Genomic DNA, 21,256 nt, shown 5'->3' on the forward strand with positions numbered 1-21,256 from the left:
TTTCGTTAATGCATCAACAAGCACTGATATCCCTCTGGAGCATTATCATTTGGCTGTTAGCTCAACTAATAACAACCATTCATTTAAGCTGATGGAGGTTTATTAAATAAAAATGGGCGGTAATGAAGGTGGTGGAGGAGCAATAGTTAGCATCCTCATTTTTTATAGTGAGGGCATTCAGTCTCTCCATAAAGTGTGCTGGGTTTGGTGGAGGCGTCTTGGCGTTCAAAGGCAGGTGTTATTGGGGTCTGGGACAAGATCAAGATTAATTAACTTGTCACAGAGCTACTCCCCCCAGCAGCAATTTTGCATCTAGTTCTTCCTGTGAGGTTTTATAAGGAAGACAGGTGTCAGTAGTCTGTTTCCTGCTCATCTACCCTCCAGCAGAAGCCACCATTGATAGAGAGGGGCAGAAAATAAAGTTGTGATGTTACGACCCTGAGGCCAGGCTTCCTTTCTTCAAGGGTTGAAGCCAGACATATGAAGTGGGAGAAGGAATTTCTTCTGGGGCAGCCACAGGAATACATAACCAACCAGAAGAGGAGTCCATGGTGTTAGTATCTCTCCAGCTTGAGGACTTTGCATTACTCTCCTCTGACTCAGAGGTCTCCACCCCAGAAGTTCTAGTGGAATCATGATCTCCCTTGCTCTGTCAGCTGACAACTGCTAAAGTGGCCTGGGCCCCTTTAAATGAAGAGGCTGGTCATACCAAAGGCAGAACTTTGGATATAGCAAAAGCCCCTCTCTCGTCACACCATGCCACAGACCTAGAATGGTGCTGGGAGGGGGCTTCCTCTGGCATAGTACAGCTGGGGTACTCCTGATTCAGGTGGAGATCCGCTGGATCCTAAATCTCATCTCAGGGGATCTTACCTTAGGATTGTGCCGCAGGTATTCTTCAGATCAATATGAAAAAACGTTGTTCAATGTTTCCTAAATGTGGATCATTCAGAAGCTAGCTTCCTTTGGCTGTTGTTGTATTTCAGATGCTGGAGAGGATTGGCTATCATAGCACTGAAGCTTTCCTAACAGACTGGATGGTTCATCACTGCTGATGACTTGCATTTTAGTTGAGCTGGAAGATGTCAGATTGGTAGCCAGCATCATCCATAAGAAATTTTTTTAATGAAAAGCCACCTTCTGCCACAGGGACTTCTGAGAGATTTTATTATGAGGTTAATTTGTTAAGGCTTCTGTTATGAGACATCTTCACATTTGTAACTACTTCAATTTCTCCTAGAGTGCAGCCGAAAAAGAACATTTTCTAGAACTCTGATATTATTTTGATTGTTTCTCAAGCTCTGATTTATGGGCTTATAATTTAGTCCCCAGTAAACTAATGAAACTCTTACAAAGGAACAGGAAATGCTCATGATCTTGGGGATAATGGAGCAACAAAGTACAAAATTCTGCCAGAGAAACTAGATTGCATTTCTAAATGTAAAGTTGCACAGTTTTTATAACCCCCAGAGGGACCAGGAGAAATAGTAAGAGTTGGATTAAAAACATGTATAGAATTGCAGTTGGAAGGAGGATTCTGTGGGTAATCTATTCCAGCCCCCTGCCATAAATTTGAGAATTCCTGGAGAACAGGCGAAGTCCCGGCAGACTGGAGGAGGGCAAATGTTGTCCCTATTTTCAAAAAGGGGAAAAGAGAGGACCCAAATAATTACCGCCCAGTCAGTCTGACATCAATAGCAGGGAAGATTCTGGAGCAGATCATTAAGCAAACAGTCTGTGAGCACCTAGAAAGGAATGCTGTGATCACCAATAGTCAGCATGGATTTCTGAAAAATAAGTCATGTCAGACTAACCTGATCTCGTTTTTTGACAGAATTACAAGCCTGGTAGATGAAGGGAACGCAGTGGATGTAGCCTACCTTGATTTCAGCAAGGCATTTGACAAGGTGCCCCATGATATTCTTGTAAAGAAGCTGGTAAAATGCGGTCTTGACTATGCTACCACTCAGTGGATTTGTAACTGGCTGACTGACCGAACCCAAAGGGTGCTCATCAATGGTTCCTCTTCATCCTGGAGAAGAGTGACTAGTGGGGTGCCACAGGGTTCTGTCTTGTCTTTATCAACGACTTGGATGATGGACTCAAGGGCATCCTGATCAAATTTGCAGATGACACCAAACTGGGAGGGGTGGCTAACACCCCAGAGGACAGGATCACACTTCAAAACGACCTTGACAGATTAGAGAACTGGGCAAAAATAAACAAGATAACAGGGAGAAATGTAAAGTATTGCACTTGGGCAAAAAAAATGAGAGGCACAAATACAAGATGGGGGACACCTGGCTTGAGAGCAGTACATGTGAAAAGGATCTAGGAGTCTTGGTTGACCACAAACTTGACATGAGCCAACAGTGTGACGCGGCAGCTAAAAAAGCCAATGCAATTCTGGGCTGCATCAATAGGAGTATAGCATCTAGATCAAGGGAAGTAATAGTGCCACTGTATTCTGCTCTGGTCAGACCACACCTGGAGTACTGTGTCCAGTTCTGGGCACCACAATTCAAGAAGGACACTGACAAACTGGAACGTGTCCAGAGGAGGGCAACCAAAATGGTCAAAGGCCTGGAAACAATGCCTTATGAGGAACAGCTAAGGGAGCTGGGCATGTTTAGCCTGGAGAAGAGGAGGTTAAGGGGTGATATGATAGCCATGTTCAAATATATAAAAGGATGTCACATAGAGGAGGGAGAAAGGTTGTTTTCTGCTGCTCCGGAGAAGCGGACACGGAGCAATGGATCCAAACTACAAGAAAGAAGATTCCACCTAAACATTAGGAAGAACTTCCTGACAGTAAGAGCTGTTCGACAGTGGAATTTGCTGCCAAGGAGTGTGGTGGAGTCTCCTACTTTGGAGGTCTTTAAGCAGAGGCTTGACAACCATATGTCAGGAGTGCTCTGATGGTGTTTCCTGCTTGGCAGGGGGTTGGACTCGATGGCCCTTGTGGTCTCTTCCAACTCTATGATTCTATGATTCTATGATTCTAAAACAGGGTCACCCCACCCCAATGCACTGCAGATAGTTTCTTGTGCAAACGCCTGGTTTTAATCTTTTCTTACAGTAAGGAATAATTTATCATTAGATGAGCAAATATTCCATTACCTCTATCACCCTAATGAGGCATTATGTTTTCTTCCAGTGCTGATCTACTCTTATGGTAATGAAGAAATTCCTAAAGTTTAGCACATTTCCAGATGTATATTTTTGTGTGCGGTGACTTTTCGGCTATTCTTCCTTCCCGCTTTCCCCCTCTCAACGTCATGCTATAGTTACAAAATTCCTTTATACCTGCTCTTCTCTGCGTAAACCATTCTCACTGTTGGTGCATTCCCACCGCATTCGTGTCCCATTGCCTTGCATGCTCACTTGTTAAGCTTCTGCACAGTTCACAAAAATGGTATGACACACGAGCAATTAAGCCAAAGGCTAGGATAATCTTACTTCAATTTGGTAAAGCCTGAGCTCTTATAGTCAACTGCTGAAGTATGTGTTTACTTCATTTCTACAACCTCTTAATATGAGTTTATTATTATGAATGTTTGTATGTACTAAGAGCATATACCCTGTTGCCACTTCTCAGGATGCTGATGGTCTCCTGAGCAGCAACTAGTTTTGCAGGGGAACTACTTCAAAGAGGGTGTGGAAGGGACCTGTGAGCACAGCCACAATTTTTTCATCCACAATTTATTCTGCACCATTTATTCTACTCCTTCTGCTTCGATGTTGGAAACTTGGGGAAGACAGCTGTATTTGATCCTAAGACCTCCAATGGCTGATCCATAATGTATTATGCCCATGCAAGCAAACATAATGATAAAGTAATATTTTTGCTGGAGCTGCAATGGCTCAGTCAAATCGCAGTTTTAGGTCTGGCCTGCTGCCCAAAATGATGAGGATCTTGTTAGTTCTTCCTAACCTTCATGAATGTTTCAACTGACGTGTTCTGGAGCAAAGTAGTATTAGTTGTTCAGTAGTGTTACTTTGATATCTCTCAGTAAAAGTACTTGCCCTGTGGGATGCACTTGCGGCATTGGGATTATTCAGTTCGAAAACACTGGAAAAAATAATGCCCTTGACTCCATTTAATATTACTATATTGTACCCCCAAAAAGACTTTTGTTGAATTGTGGAAGGTAGTTTTTGCTAAGTTCTGCATATCTGTAAGGTTCTTTTAACATTGACTCTTGCAATGGTTCTGGATTTTCAGGAGAGGAGGATTGTTAGGAAGACTGTCTTCCTTTCGATTTTGAGCTGTGGGAAATATTCTACCCCTTCTCTTTCTTCTGGAGCGGGGATATATGACATCTGTGAAGCGGTTCAGCAGAAACAGTAATCTGAATAGTACCTGCCAATTAGGAACCAGAAATCTTAGCAGTCTTCTGTCTTAACTGCACTACTTTTTCCACTTAACAGAAAAACCCACCCTCTATTTTCTACCTAGGATAGAATCTTATCCACCTTGTTCATTGGATCTTCAAAGTAAAAGTGATTTCTTGTTGACCAACAGTAGCAATGTGGTGGTTAGTACCTTTAAAAATAATTGGATTGTGTTTGTTTTTCTGTTGCCTAAGCAACAGGTTCTACTGCACTTAAGGGTTTTTCCTCTCTACTGGACCTTTCCTGTCTACCCACCTGCTCCTGTTCCCTTCTATCCATCCTGATTTCTGCACCATTCCATTTGCTTATCTCCCATATCCAACTGATCTCTTGATGCACTCTGAATATTGTTCATATCTTTTTCCTTGGATTCTCTGCACCTAGCCTTCATGGCAAACGATGGCCTTCCCCAACCTGGCGCCCTCCAAATGTTTTGGGCTACAACCCCTAAAAGCCCAGCAGTAGTTGTAGTCCCAAACAACTGACGGGCACCAGGGTGGGGAAGGCTAATGTCAATCTTTCCTGTTGACATTGTGCCCTTGGTTTTTGGTATATGCAGCAGCATCAAACACTTCCTAAAATGGTGTGGGGACGACGACGACACATGCTCTTGTTGCTAATCCTTATACTTCCTTCCAGGACTGAAAGTGTCTTACCTTGAGACTGGGAAGGCGAAGTTCAAGAAATGGAAACTCAGCATTCTGTAGACTTCTAACTCAGTGACTAGTTAAGCAAAATGTCCAGACATTCAGTAAAACAGCTGGGCTACTGCCAAACAGAAGCATTCCCTTGACAGCTGATGCATGGCTTCACTGCTCCGGAACAGCCTGTGTCTCAAATAATTCACAGGATGAATAGAACAATTTGGTACTCTGGGTACAAGAATGGGGTATTATCCTGAGAGCAATCTTGATGGAATTTGGTCAATGTGTCTCCATGTTTGCACAGCAGATTACTCTCAGCCAACTGGCTCTTTAACACTTGCCATTCTGTGCGAGGGGGGGGGAATACTTGTGTCCAGGACATTATTTTTTGGTCAAGAATCTGTTGCATTTGTTATCCCTACACCATTACAAGTGGGCATGTAACTGAATGCATATGCCAAATGATTTTGCACTGGGGAGAGGCAATTAAAGTGTATGCACTGACAGTAATGGAAGATTATGCTCCATTCTGCTATCAGAGCTACTCCTGATTGCCCAAAGGTCAGTTCTGATAGAAGCTCCTATAATGTTAATTCCTGGTGCCCATCTGTGAGCTTTGAAGCGCTATTCTAATATGGACACCTGCTGAGAAGGGTAAACGAGTTGAGCATGTGAATCCTTTGCCTAAGTTCTCAGGATAGGATAAATAATCCAGATAAAATCTTTCAAGATATTTAGGAACAACTTCACATGGCCGCAGACCAGTTGGATATGTTGCACTGGACCCTGGGGGAATCAGTACCCAAAGTGGCATGTTGAGCTGATTTTTTAATTTTGATAAACCCATAAATAAACACAAGTACCCATGCCTTCATCATGTAATAATTGGGAAGAACAGGGTTACGAGGCCATTTTATACCTAATGACATTTGTGGAAATGTTGAGTGGAGGTATTGTAGCAGCTCGAAAACAGCTATATTTAAAAGTGGATCTAAATTATTCCACTTCAGTGTGATGATCTGAGTTCCCGAAGTGGGCTTGGCTTCCTTTTCTGGCTATCCATGTTTTCTCAAGAGAATTGTTTTGCTTTAAACATAAGTGTCTTGGTAATGGGCAGTAATGAAGAATGAAATATGTGGCTGGGGGAAGAAAGGATGTTTAAATGGGGTTTGCTGAAGTGTAGCTTTGATACTTAAGAAGCCTTCTAAGCCTGTGTAACATTGCACCTTGACTGTTTACCTCGAGAATTCAATCACTTTAAAAGCGGCATTTCCAAGGCCATAACTCCCCAGCATGTGTCTCAACAAATATGAAGTGTCACATAGGCAATTTTTTTAGAAAAAAGATGGCTGCGTTTTTCACCAAAGGGAGAAAATTAAAGCTCCATTGGCATCTCCCCCACCCTATTTTAATACTACAGTAAATGATTGACACTTCTGTTTGCTTTTTATCAAGGCTTGCCTGAGAGCTTTATGTTGATATAATAGTTTATTCTTTGTGTATCGTCATTCTTTTCAAAACAGGGAAAGCAAGTGAAAAATGGGGCATTGGCATTAAATAGCACTTTTGAGAGAGACCACGAGAGCCTCACCTGCCTTTTAAACTCTGATTTTCCATATTCTTTTTGATCCTCCAAATCAGGGCCACTAAGAAAAAGTTCAGGCACTGTAGTAACCCATTCCCAGCCAGAATGTCCAAGAAGGCCATCCTGACTGGGGAAGCTTTGCATTGGTATCTGTGGCCAAAGAGAAGGCTGGACTTAATGTCGTTGGAACCTTAATAAGGCCTTGTAGATCAGACTTCATAGGATGAAAGAGCCTCTGGCATCCTTGAACTCCTGGATGATGCTACAATTAATTAGTTTGAATAGGACTTGAATCAGAATCTGTGTTACAATAATGAATTGTCTCTGAGCATGTGCGGATGCTCACATTTCCTTTCCAAATGAGTAATCACAGCCAGCCCCAACACCTCTGAAATTAGTGAGCAAAATTTTTTGTCAAGAAGGTCACAGCTTAGAGGTAGACTTGACAGTTCTTTTAAAAAAGAAGAAATGAGTCTCTAGACTACAGTCTATGTTTTGGTAAATGCTTCCAAATTCAGGTTTTGGTATCTGTCTCCATTATTGTCTTACTGTTGATGCTCGGTGAACTTAAAACCTGTGTGTCAAAACAAAGCTCATTTCTCATACTAACGATGCCTTGGATTTTTAAATGAAATATTGTTTAATTTGCTTCAAGCTATTTATGCTCTCTGCTTACCTCTTGCAGTTCTTAAGACGTGAGCGCTGAATTCCTGCAAAACGAGGTTTTCTTTTTTGTTGCCGGTCACCTTTGTTTTAATTGCTTCGTGATGAAGTATTTCCAGTGCTGCAGGGGAATCATGAACTGATAAAATTAAACAGAACTGCTGGAGCATTTATCAGCCACTGGTTTTATTAAACCATGTCTCATAGAAGGGCACCTTAAACATTGTGTCAAATGTACATTTGCAGTGTAATTGTAGTCACTGGTTTGGCCCTTCTCTGGGCTTGAGATTTCTGTTTACTTCCAAGGTGTGTGTAGAAATTCCTATAGATTGTAGTTGGTGAGCAAATCTCTTTTGCGTCTTGATGTCTTTGATTGCCATGCAGCAATGGCAAAAATAGGTCTAGGGCAGGAGTGGCTAACCTGTGACTCTACAGGTGCTCTTGGACTGCCGTTCCCATCAGCTGCAGCCAGCACAGCCATTGGTCAGGATAATAAGAGTTGTGATTCTTGAACATCTGGCAGGCCACATGTAGCTGCTCTTGGTGTAGAAGTTAAGGGCAAGCCTACACTGGGGGAGGAACCTTTTATCCCAGCAGGCTTGATCTTTACCTCCCCAACACAGGACCAACCATTTATCAATCATCTGATATCATGATGATGTAAGATGAATGATAGGTGGGCCGTTACGCCTGTCCTTCAAAATTAACCTATGGGGATAGGGGGAGGGGTCTGCTTCACCAATGTATTCGCCTCTGCTTATCAGTCCTCTTTGCAGGGGTATGAGCAGGCCTTACCCCTCTGTCGTGAGTCCTGTGGAGGTGTTGTGGAGAGGTGCTTGGATATTGAGGAAGAGAGGATGGAGATTGGGAAACTGGAGGTAGAAGACCCTGGGGAGGGTCCTAGTGGGCTGGGGGATAAGGATCGGGGATCCCAGGAAGAGACTCTGAGGTCTGAGTATAGTTTTGAGTTGGAGGAGGAGATCCAGGTTAAGTCCTGTTGCTTTGGCTGTGTGCCAGTTCTTGGTGGGGCAGGCTTAGCCATTGTAGAATTGCATCCATCAGTTGGTGTCACCCAGTGATGACAGTTGATTGGCAGGTGGGAAAATGGCCTTATGGGCCATCTTGGACCCCCATGGGGACTCCATGGGGTCCAAGATTATATTGCAGGCTGGTGGTTCCCCAACACTGTCTTACAATGACAAGCAAATAAGTATATTGTCAAAGTGCACCTTTCCCATCAAACCTTGACTTAACTCCTTGCCGCTCACTGAAATTAAGGCTAAGTATCTGTACTTGAACATCCATTTGTTGTTCCTTGGGACAGGGTCCTGCATTTTTGCTTGTTTCTCTTTAAAATATGATTATTAATGTTGGCATAATAATTTGACCAAAGGAGAAGCTTGGAACACTGGGTACTGAGAATTCTGAGTAGTAGTTAAAATATATCATGGATTCTCTTCACAGGTTTCAGCAGTGGATTCCCTGGAGGGCCCCCTCCTTCAGGTGGAAGGACTTAGCGATCTGAGACTGGAGCTTCACAGTAAGAAGATGAATATGCACTTGGTGCTAATAGATGAACTGCACCGCCATCTTTACATTAAATCCACCAATAGGGTTGGACAACGGAACAAAGAAAAATGGACAAAAAGGTTAGTCCGTTCTGATGCAGTAGAGAAGGCTTTGGTCTTGGATTTTGTTTGGAAAAGAGCTGTCTAGACTAAGGCAAACCTGAATAAATATTCAGTTGCTCAGAGAGAAACATGAGCTTGCTGCAGCTTTCAAGAGGCAATGCAGAAAAGCATTTTTATGGCTGGCCAAGTGCTCTAGGGCCATTTTAAGCTGTAAGATATTTGAAGATGACTTAATACAGTGGTGCCCCGCAAGACGAAATTAATTCGTTCCGCAATTTTTGTCGTCTAGCGAATTTTTCGTCTTGCGAAGCACGGTTTCCCATAGGAATGCATTGAAAATCAATTAATGCGTTCCTATGGTCAAAAAAAGTCCAAACAAAGCCAAATTTGGTACAACAACAGTTTATTAACTGCTCTTTAAAGTCACACATACTGTAAAGAGCAGTTCAAAAATTGAAGGGAAAATAAATTAACTTTATAAACATGACAGAAAAACATTTAAAAATCAACAAAGTATACAGTACATTTTCTAAGACTCTGGGGGACCACTTGAAGAAGGCTCCTCTTCCACTCTTTGCTTCTTGGTCAAGAACCTGTCCATAGTCTGCTGCTTTATCCGCCTTTTCAGCAGGTCCCTGAAATACGACATGACCCTCGTATCATAAAAGTTCCCAGCGTCATGTGCCACGTGCTTCTCATGGTGGTGTAGATCTGCAAAAGTCTGCACCTCCTTCCACCTCTGGCAAATGTCCCTCAGTCTTTCAGAGGACAGCCGTTCCTCAGTTGCTTCCTCCTCTTCCAGTGAGACCTGCTCCTGCGCAGCCTCTGCCTGCAGTTTGACCAGCTCCACGGTGGTCAGCTCGTCGCCGTGCCCCTCCACCAGCTCGCAGACGTCCTCCTCCGTGACCTCCAGGCCCATGGTCCTCCCCAAGGCAACAATGTCCTGCACCACTGTTGACTCTGGTGCATCAGAGTCACTTGGTGCCACACAGTCCGGCCACAAGCTGCGCCAAGCGCAATTCAAATTTCTCTGGCTGATCCCTTTCCAGGCCGTGTTGACCATCTTCAAGCAGGTGACGATGTCGAAGTGGTCCTTCCAGAATTCCCGCAGGGTGATGGTGGTGCAGTCAGTCACCTCGAAGCATCGCCTGAAAAGCTCCTTGGTGTAGAGTTTTTTGAAATTGGCGATGACCTGCTGATCCATCGGCTGGAGCAGTGGCGTGGTGTTAGGCGGCAGGAACATGATGTTGATGAAGCTGAACTCCTCCAACAAGTCCACCTCAAGGCCTTTAGGATGGGCAGGAGTATTGTCCATCAGAAGCAAAGCCTTCAGCGGCAGGTCGTTGTCCAGCAGGTACTGCTTGACAGCAGGGCCAAAAGCAAGATTGACCCAGTCCACAAACAGCACACGTGTGACCCAAGCCTTGCTGTTGGATCGCCACATGACACTCAGCCGCTCCTTGTCGATCTTGTGTCTCTTGAAGGCCCGTGGGTTCTCCGAGTGGTACACCAGCAGGGGCTTGATCTTCAGGTCGCCGCTTGCGTTGGCACAGAAGAGCAGGGTCAGACGGTCCTTCATGGGCTTGTGGCCAGGCAGCCTGGACTCCTCCTGAGTGATGAAAGTCCTTTTGGGCATCCTCTTCCAAAACAGCCCGGTCTCGTCGCAGTTGAAGACCTGCTGCGGAACGTAGCCCTCCGTCTTCACAAGCTCCAGGAACTCCGCTGCAAACTCTTCAGCCGCAGGAACATCAGAACTGGCAGCCTCTCCATGCCTGACCACGCTGTGGATGCCAGATCTTGTCTTGAACCGGTCAAACCAACCTCTGCTAGCCTTGAAGACTTCTGGCTCGGCTGAGGTTCCTGGCTGTTCCCGGACGAGGTCTGCGTGCAAGGCCTTGGCCTTCTCACAAATGACGGCCTCAGACACTGTGTCCCCTGCACGCTGCTTCTCTTCTATCCAGATGAGCAGCAACTTCTCGACCTCCTCCAGGACAGCTGGGCGGTTCTTCATGATCCTGGTGACTCCCTTGGCTGCATCAGTCGCCATGATCTTCTCCCTCATCTTCAGGATGGTCCCGATGGTCGATGGGTTCCTGCCGTACTCCCTGGCGATGTCCGTCACACGCATTCCGCCGTCGTGCTTCCGGATGATGTCCTTCTTCATTTCCAGCGTCACCTTCTCCTTCTTCCTCTCGCCGGCCACCGCAGCAGCAGTCTTCTTGGGTCCCATGGCAGCACAGGTCCTACCTTCGTAAACTAAGAAACAGGAAAAAAAAAGTCTCTCACTCTAGACTTGCTTTTTATGGGCTGGCTCAAGGTGGATGGTACTGCCTCAGGCTCCCCACAGCTGTGTTCCATTCAGCTGCATCCTCTCCTCACCCAGTTCCAGGTACAGCAGGTTTGCTGAGTTTTCCAGGGGGTCCAAAGGATGGGAAGAGGGCCCCCCCTCCACTCACAGCTCTTTCTTTACCCTCTATCCTCTCCTCCTCCCCCAGCTGCTTTGCCACTGAGCTGTTTCTCTTTACTGTTTTTAGTATCTATTCTATGATTATAAGATCAGCTATCTAGTTCAGCATCCTGTTCTCACAGTGATCAGCCAGATGCCTGTGGGAAGCCTGCAAACTGGTCATGAGCACAGTAGCTTTCTGCCAATCTGCAATTCCCAGCGACTGGTATTCAAACGCATAACGCCTCTGACCGTGGAGGTAGAACAATAGCCACTAGTGACTAGTAGCTTTGATAGCCTTGTTAATATAGACAGTGCAGAACTGGACAATTTTCACTGAAAGAAGACTTCAAAGTGAGAGCCCCCCTCCATATTTTAATGGTCATGGGATTGTGAAGGGAGACAGGAAAATGGCACTCTGTAGATTCTGGTGCCCGAAATATTTGCTTCATGTCACCTGATGGTAAGACTAGTTCTGTACCTGAATTGGGCACTTTTACTTTTGATTCCACCATGAGTGGGGAGCATCCAGGGGTGAAGGATCTGCTTTGTGAAGAGCAGTAGTCTTCCCATTTGCACCTCCGCTTGTCGACTATGTTATTTCAAGTTTCATTTTTCTCTGCTACAGTTCACATGTGAAGGATGCCTCCCCTGTGCCTCTGCTCGATGTGACTAGCCTGTCTACTCCTCGCAAGTACCTTGACTCCTCTCAGTTCAGCACTTCTGGAAGCTCCAGTGGTGAGTGGCAAAATAATAAAAGATGTTTTACATATGCCTTTTTCGTTAAGTATGTGTGTGGTTTTCTCCAACCACACGGATAAATTTTGGAGATGGTTGAAGTAAGTGTGAATACCAGTTCCGGAGATGACCCAAGCTGTAATAAGGGGGTTGTGACAGCAGTTTTCTAATCTCATGTGTTTGCTTACAGTCACGTTCAGTTGTGCTTCCAAGGCTGTCCCCAGTGCAGGCATATAACAGGAGCAGCTACATATTAGGTGCAAATGTTACACGCCCAACTCATTGTTGTTTTTAGAAAACCCTTTTTTGGGAAGGGGTGTGTGAGATGGAGAACCAGTAGTGGAGAGGGGAAAATGAACAGAACCTTAGTTTAAATTGTGGAATTCATAATTTCTGAGTAGAACGTGCCTAGTGTGTGTGTGTGTTCCCAGTTTGCATCTGTTTTGGAGATGTTTTAAATAACAGTGGAGAACTCTGCCACATCCCAATTATTTTGTTGGTCCCTTTCTACACCTTTTCTAGCCCCACAATACACCTCCCCCCCAACCAGTGGGATGAGCAGCACTGTATCCAGTATATCAGATGTGGATTCAGCATTGTATAGCATAGCATTGTAGGTTTACTTAAAACATGATGATACTGATTGGCTCATTTTCAATCGATTTCCTAATAATCCCTTGCATGGATTTTGCCTTTTTTCTTCGCCACTTCACATTGATTTGATGTGTTCAGTGAGCTATATATAATCTTTCTATATAGATTACTGCAATGTGTTATACGTAGGGCTGCCTCTGAAGACGGTTCAGAAACTTCAGCAGGTGCAGAATTTGGCAGCCAGATGGCTCACCAGGGCAAGATGGCTTGAGCATATTACACTCATCTTGGCCCTACACTGATCTTGGCTGTCAATTAGTTTCTGGTTCCAGTTCAAAGTGCTGGTTTTGAGCTATAAGGCCTTAAACAGCTCAGGACCCCAATACCCCAAGGACCGCCTCTCCCCATATGAACCAACCCAGACCCTTCAATCATCATCTGAGGCCCATCTTTATGTGCCTCCTCAACAAGAGGTTTGGAGGGTGACAACACGAGAACGGGGCCTTTTCTTTGGTGGCTCCTCGTTTTGGAATGCTCTCCCCAGGGAGGTTCACCTGTTGCCTTCATTTTGTATCTTTAGGTGCCAGGCAAAATTGTTTCTCTCTAACCAGGCTTTGGGGTGATTATTATTCTACAACCCTTTATATAGGTTTGATTTTTGTTTTATTATGCCTTTTGTTTTCTCAGTTTGTATTTATATGTTCTGGACCACCCTGTGATCTTCAGATGAAGGGTGGTATACAAATTTAATTAACAACAACAACAATAATAATAATCACAGCCCTAAGATATCTTTCTTGATCACTACCACTTCTGACCACAACAATCTCTGTGTGTGAAATTTAGGGTTCTTGCCCCATTGAATTTCCCTCTCCATTTTGCTATTTTGCGTAAGGTAAATATTATGGAGCTGATTCCATGATTCAAAATTTTTGAGAGATTGTCCTTGTCTATGATTGGGCAGAGTACTGTGTAGAAGTGGGAAAAGACAAGAAATTATTGAGAGTCTTTCCAGCGCTCCTACCTAGTTGCTTATTAGCGATGCAAATTGGTGCAAGGGAAAGTTCAGCAATGGGAATTCTGCTGGAGGTGGAGTTTCACGAACTCTCAAAGTAGCCCAGTGGGGCCCCATGAACCTCTGTCCTTTGGAGATAAAAAGATGCAGTAGAAGCAGGGCATAATACAGAGAAGCATAAATTATGCAGAGTGTGGCATAAAATTTTACTACCTGCTCGTAAAAAGCAGGCAGCTAGTGAAATACACTGATAAATAGTAGCAAAATTTGATCACTCACATGGCCATAAAAAAACAAGACCCAAGAGAGTGTTCCTTAGCTGATATATTCTTTGTGGTGATTTGGGCAGTGGGATGGGACTCGGGTGGTTTAATGCTGCCTTGCCTAATCATACAGATTAGTCTGACATCAAATTAGAAAGTTTGTTTTTATGGGATGAATCATTGACTTGGGAAAGGACTTAGAGAAATCATTAGTTAGAGGGTGATAAATCTGCAGAGGTCAATGCTTTCTATTCCTAGGGTGTTAAAATTCCCTGTAAACACCTCTTGGTTCAGGTTTGTTTTGTTTATGCTTTGAAGTAGTGAAGACTGTTTTTTCCCTCCCTGAACCAACTGGTATTGAAGTAGGAATATGCATGCATGGTCCAGAGGATTTTTCTAAATTCTGGAGTGCCATTAAAACCCTAGTGTGCCCTACATACCTGTCTAGGTTGGTAAATTTTGCCAGGTGTGATGGGAAAAGAGGCAAGGGAATATCAGGTGGCAGAAAACTTTTGAATAGGTGCCCCTTTTCCTAACACGTTGTGCATCTGTTGTGCATCTGTGAGGGGAGAGACTCCATCAGGCAAGGCCTCCTTCCACCTGCCTTGTCCCACCCTCTAGTCTCTGCTTCTCAATTTGTATTATATTATTTTATGTACTGTGGCTTGCCGTTGTTTTATTGATTATAGTTTAGAAATTATTTATTGTGTTTAACTTTTATGTTGTTATTATTATTTAATACTAGTCTAATGATTGTTGAATGTTACTTTTTTGATGTAGGTTGCCGATTTTAAACTTATGCTTTATTATCACATTTTTGTATTGCATTAGATTGTTGTAAGATGTACATTTCTTCAGCTTGTAAACCGCCTTGAGTATTGTAAGATAAAAGACGGTATACAAATTAAAAATGATGATGATGATGTTAAAAGATATAGGAGTCCTTCCAGGAAATAGTTGTCTCACCACCCTCCATTTATCAGAAGAGGATAATATGTATTTTAAATAAAATAAAATGAGCACATACCCCCCAACCATAAAATAATGTTATAGGAGAAAAATGGAAAGATGTTGGGCTCAGGCCACTTTGCTGTTTCTACTTTCTGGGTAGTCATGGGGCGAGGGGCTGGCCTGGGCTGCAGGGCCCTGGACATTGGTCCTGAGATCTAGACCTAGATGCACCACTGCCCTGGGCATGTAATAACCACCTCTTTAGTAATTCCCTCACCTCCATATTTTCCAGGGAGGGATATTAGCTTGACGGAGATCAAGGAAGATTTAGAGATGGATCCTGAGGAGAACAGCTCTATCTTTATGGGCATCCTCATCAAAGGCCTGGCCAAACTGAGGAAGATTCCAGAGACTGTGAAGGCCATCCAGGATCGCCTGGAGCAGGAGCTGAAGCAAATCGTCAAGAGATCTACCACTCAGGTGGCAGACAGTGGCTACCAGAGGGGAGAGAACATAGTCCAGGAAAATCAGCCTAGGTAAGAGCATTGCATTAAAGAAGGCTTCAAAATAAAGAGCATTCCTGGTGTTAATTCACACCAGTTTTGCACATCCGCTCATTTTAATATTGATGGTTATGCTGATTATTTCATGATGTCCTGTATAAAGAATGGTTGTAGACTGGGCATATAGATTCTATATCTTTAGCATTGCCTCAAGCTATCTTAGCTATCTTTAAAATAAAATGTAATTAATTCTCAATATTGTGAGAGAAACATTTGAAAAAGTAAGTGATTGAAAGGAAAAAAGGTCAAATTTCATCTTTTCAACTCACTACTTTTTCACACTCAAAGACAACAATTGCAGAATAAGAATATTTTGAATAATAATGCAACACATCAACTGATCATAGTTCGGTATCTGCCATGTTCATGAAAATGACATGCAAGTTAAGTTAATTACATACTGTAATGCAAGTTGTTTTTCACACATTGTGTCATGTCTATAATTTCTGTTAATGTTTCAGTGTCTGCAGTTTCTCCCTTCCCCTTTTAAGAACAGACAACTAGTATATTGCAGAGAGATCTTTCTATACAGAAAGTGTGAGAGAAGAGGAGCTGGCTGACTGAGTTAATGGGTAGCCTGAAGCTGTTGATCCTGAAACGGTGGCTGTCTCAATTCATTCCAAGAAATGCCTCTTTAGGTACCAAGGATGGTACTTTCAAGGGTTGATTCTGTTGTCTGTCTGTCTTGTCACCAAAGCATGTATCAATGCGGAGGGGCAGTTCTGAGACTTGGAAGGCTCATTGAATCATTATAGGCTGCATAAAGAACACAGCTTTTGGAACATGCCAAAAGTGCACCTACTCCACTACACCGTTCTCCTCCCTATCATGACCAGTCAGGTGCCTTTGAGCATCCTCAAGCAGGACATGAAGAGACTAATCCCCCTTTGCTGTTTCTGCACTGCAAGCAGCCAGCTTTTAGTGGCATACTGCCTGTGAACATGAAAGTTTCATTGGGGTATTGTGAGTAGTAAACCGCAGATAGACCTTTCCTCCCCCGCGGGTTTGTCTAATCCTCTTTAAAAGCCATATGCACTCATGTCCATCACCACACTTTTTTGTTTATAAATAAGATTTCAGAAGAGGTGGGTTTCATGAAACAAAATACCTTAACTATAAATGACCGGGGTGTTTTTCCAATGAAGAAGCTAGACCCACTTCTGTAGGGAGGGAGTTGCACAGATAAAACTTCTGCTGGGTCACCATTCTCTGCACTTGTGAGTGTGGTGGAACTCTCTATGCTGATCTTAATTATGTTTTGTGTGATGAACTACTTTATTTTGTCTGCCCTAAGTATATTGCCCACCAAGTTTCAAAGGATGACCCCAAGCTCTGGTATTATATGAGTGGAAGAAAACAATCTGTAACCACTTTTTCCATTCCATGCAGAATTCTTAAAACATTTTTTTGATGTGCTCTCCTGTTTACCTTTATAAATCTCCAAATGTTTTAGCATTTCCTCACAGGGAAAGTGCTTCCACCTGTTTGATCATTTTGGCTGCCCTTTTCATACCCTTTACATTTAACTTGTGGGTGTTCAGATGAACAGGACTGCTTCAATTAATACTGGGATTGAAAGAAGCCAAAAGCTCCACAGGTGGGGAAGTTATACCCCTCTCCCTCTTAGAACAATGAAGTCAGAAAAGCCTGGTAGAGAAATGTGAATTGGCTAAGTTATCATAACATGCCAAGGAGAGTCTCTTTACTGTTTAGCAACTGCCTTGTTTCCCCATATCACATTTTTGACAACTTCGAATTTTGAAGAGGAGGAACTTGACTCTGAATACTTGAGCCTTTAATAGGCTCAGATTTTTTAGCTGTTTAAAGTTAGCCAAGAGCTTTGCAAATGCATGCTTTTGTGCTGATTTTTAAACATTCCCCCCTGCCATTTATCTACGCTTCTGACTGCTGCAGTGTTCCTTTTTCCTGGAGCAGAATATTGTCTCATGGTTCTAACACGGGGGTGGGGGTGGGGGGAGTGGACAGCTGCTTGGGCTTGAAGAGGCAGCTGTGACAAGTACGTTGCCCTTATGTTAATGTTTTCTATGCAAGATAGGGAACCATGTGAGAAAACAGTTTTGAGAAAAGTTATTTAGAACTTTAAACAATCAGAATATTTTGTGTATGCATATGGTTTAGCAATTGATATCTTACTAGTTTGGGCCCACAAAAAACCTTGATAACACGGCTAGATAAAAAAAAAAAATTTAAAAATGTGAAAGATCAGCACCTAACAGAGCAAAAATCTCATGACAAATGGGGCAGTATTTCATTGGCCTCCAAGACAATCAATCAACAGGAGGGAGGGCCAGATACTTTTAATCCTTATATGCTCAAACAGAGGGTGACAGTCAAGGTACTCGGTAATGCCTCACTCATCCTTGACTCACCTATGAATGGTTAAGGAAAAGTATCTGTAGTGAGGTCACGTAGGTATCTGACCTATAGGGATCTCCTGGGACCCTGTTAGCATTATGTAAGTAGGCTGTGTGTTTAGAAGGGGCAGGATAAAAGATATAAAAGTGGGAATTCCTGTATGAAAGGATTATGTCCTAGTGAGGAATTCTGATCCTACTGGAAGGAGTTTCCAGCAAGAGACAAGGTTTGTGAGCCAAGAGAGAGATCTCTAGGGCAGGCATCACTGCATCAAATAGAAGCAGAGTAATTGCTCTTGGAATCAAAGCTCAGTTGTGTCAAGTTTACACTAAGGGTTTTTTGTTTCACCAGTGAAAGCTGAATTTGATATGTTAATGTTTCAAACTCGATAAGTTAAAACTTGAGCAGAGTGAACTAACACCCTCCTTGAATTTTTTAACAAGGGGTTTGGGTTTTTGGCCCTTGTGGCTAATGACCTCAAGACTTGGCAGGGTTTGAGTTTTAGATCATCAGTGAACCAGCGCCCCGTGTAATGCCTCTAGGTCTTTGATAGTCAGTGAGCACATTGTCTGTCTGGCTTTCTGCTACTGTACTTAAAACCATAAAATTATTATTGGTGCCTAATAAAATGACTAATAAAATGTGACAGACCCAAAGGGGTCTTATCACCTTGCTGAGCTGAAATCCAGGCAGCTTGTTAGCACTGCTCGGTTTGCTCCAGTGAAAAGGGTACTTAATGGTATTTCAGCCTGGTCAGTATAGTAACTTTTTGGTACCCAGCAAACCTTTCTGGAAGGCTTCCAGATATGACCAACCTTTTGCCCCTGAGAAGGTTGTAAGAACAATTTGCCATACTGCCCTGGGGCCAGGGCATTTAAGGATGTTACTGACCTATTCCTGCTACAGCAGTATACTTTCCCTTCATAGAGATGTGGAGGGAAAATGCTGTTTGGTTTGTGAACTTGACCTTAGTAGGGCAAATGCTGATGTAGTGGCAGACCCCTCTGATGGTAAGAGTACATGGTTCTGAACATCGGGCTCATTCTTGGCCGTCTGTGCTGATGGTTGGGAAACACCTTTTCCCTCCTTCCTCTGGCAGCAAGCCTGTCTGCCCCCTCAGTAGATAGAGCATGACCTCCTATTGTGATGTGTTTGTGGACTTTTAAATAGCAATGGTCTTCTCCCATTCTGCAGTACGAGACTAGTAGGTGGGTGTTTGTCTAACTTCTTTCAACACATTTGGGCAGTATACAGTCTGGTTGGGTGTAAGAAGACGGGCATTGAGGGAATATGTAATCCATAGTGGTAGGGCATGTGCATGGAATGCTTTTTAATTGGATCATTTCTGTTCTCTAATTCTGTGTCTGAAGTCCAGTCCCATCGGATCTATATTGCTTATGTCACTTTAGGTTTCGGGAAGTAAGTTCACCTTTGGTTTTCATTGTTCTCATTAGCAAGTGTTAAAACCATTTTATGAGGCCAGCTTCCCTTTTTATTTGCTTTCAGTGTGAAGGGACAGTAGTTTATAAAGTTTACATGGTTGAAAATCAGCTGCACGCCTCTGCTCCTCTACCAGTTAAGAACGATGTAGAGGTTTTCTTGCATACAAAAGTGAGAAGCCAAAATGCAAAGAAAAAAAGGAAATAAAAGCAATTTCAAATGTAATATCTTTAGATATTTCACAGTACCACATACTTATTAAGAACAGTTATTAAAACAATCCATTTCCATTAGCCATAAGATCAATTTTGACTTGCCAAATATATTTATACCATATAGACTTTGGTGTTGACTCATATTTAAATAACTTTCAGAAAAAGTGTAGAATTTGCAAAATTCACTGTGGCTGCTGATTAATTTCTGAAGTTACTCAAAGACATTGTTCTGCCTTAGAAATTTATCAATTTTGGGGAGGGGTGCTGGGGGGGGTATTGGGGAAAGCCCCATTGTGCAAATGGATGCCCTTGTGCAGGGCTTTTGCTGACAAGGTTCAAAAGATTGACCCCACCCTTAGCAAAATTAATGTTTATAAAGAAGTTTTTTTTAAGTTTCAATATTGTGTTTTAGAGTTACAGGATGTACATTTCATGGGAAAGGCTCTGTAGATGTGTGAGAGATATGTATACATTCACATTTTTAAGGATGCACAGTTTTAAAAATCTCAGGAATATATCTGGTGGTGGTGGGGAATGTAGTGTGTGAAGAAGCAGTGTTCAGAGTGCCCCATGATGGCCCCATGATTTAGTTCCTTGCAACCTGGAGAGGTTGGATGACTTTATGAGTTTGAAGGGGTTGGAAAGTACACAAGTTGCTCATGTCCCCTGCTCTGTGGGGACCCGAGTTTAGTCCTGAGAGGGTCATCATTTTAAACAGGGACAGTTGTTCCACCCTGTGCTCAAAGGGTAACCATTATCCAGATGCATCAACCAAATCCTTTGCAACCTGTGTCAACTTTTTGTTACTTTGTCAATTTGAGTTATGTGCCCTTTTCCAACTTTTACTGAGGAAGGTTAGCCTGATCCAGAAAAGCATGTTGATGAATGCAGCGTGCGTGAATCACCATTGGTGACCTCGTTCAACTATCAGCAGTCATATTGCATCATGCAATGCCCCCTTACTGCCCAAACATGAGCGGCCTCGGGGCCTGTGTCACTTTCTGTCGACATATTTACTGTGTTTTTGTGGTGATGCTATGAACTTGGACTGTCAAACTGCCCAAGTGGACCTTTGTCAGTGTAGGCAGATGTGCTGTGGAGGTCACTCGTCCTTAAAAGAAACAAACAAGTGCCACTGGGTAGGCAAAAGAGAAGGAAATGCTGCTTTTTACAGCAGCCTTTTGTTCCCTTCTGCACCGCAACTGTATTTGGTCTTCGGTCACCTTGTCTCAAAAATGGAATAACAGATTCATAGAATCATAGAATCATAGAATCATAGAGTTGGAAGAGACCACAAGGGCCATCGAGTCCAACCCCCTGCCAAGCAGGAAACACCATCAGAGCACTCCTGACATATGGTTGTCAAGCCTCTACTTAAAGACCTCCAAAGTAGGAGACTCCACCACACTCCTTGGCAGCAAATTCCACTGTCAAACAGCTCTTACTGTCAGGAAGTTCTTCCTAATGTTTAGGTGGAATCTTCTTTCTTGTAGTTTGGATCCATTGCTCCGTGTCCGCTTCTCCGGAGCAGCAGAAAACAACCTTTCTCCCTCCTCTATGTGACATCCTTTTATATATTTGAACATGGCTATCATATCACCCCTTAACCTCCTCTTCTCCAGGCTAAACATGCCCAGCTCCCTTAGCCGTTCCTCATAAGGCATCGTTTCCAGGCCTTTGACCATTTTGGTTGCCCTCCTCTGGACACGTTCCAGTTTGTCAGTGTCCTTCTTGAAT

At 43.3% G+C, this 21,256-nt stretch overlaps 1 protein-coding gene across 2 annotated transcripts in view; it reads left to right on the forward strand.

The window, feature by feature from the left end:
* EXOC4 (exocyst complex component 4) overlaps nt 1-21,256 on the forward strand; it is a 380,738-nt gene that overhangs the window by 34,438 nt on the left and 325,044 nt on the right. For both annotated transcript variants that reach the window (XM_082238790.1, XM_082238791.1), the window contains exons 4-6: nt 8,752-8,936; nt 11,993-12,102; nt 15,218-15,461. In XM_082238790.1, coding sequence (XP_082094916.1) covers nt 8,752-8,936; nt 11,993-12,102; nt 15,218-15,461 — 539 coding nt within the window. The remainder of the gene's footprint in view (nt 1-8,751; nt 8,937-11,992; nt 12,103-15,217; nt 15,462-21,256) is intronic.

The sequence above is a fragment of the Podarcis vaucheri genome, assembly GCF_965113315.1.
Source record: "Podarcis vaucheri genome assembly, chromosome: 10".
Lineage (NCBI taxonomy): Eukaryota > Metazoa > Chordata > Lepidosauria > Squamata > Lacertidae > Podarcis > Podarcis vaucheri.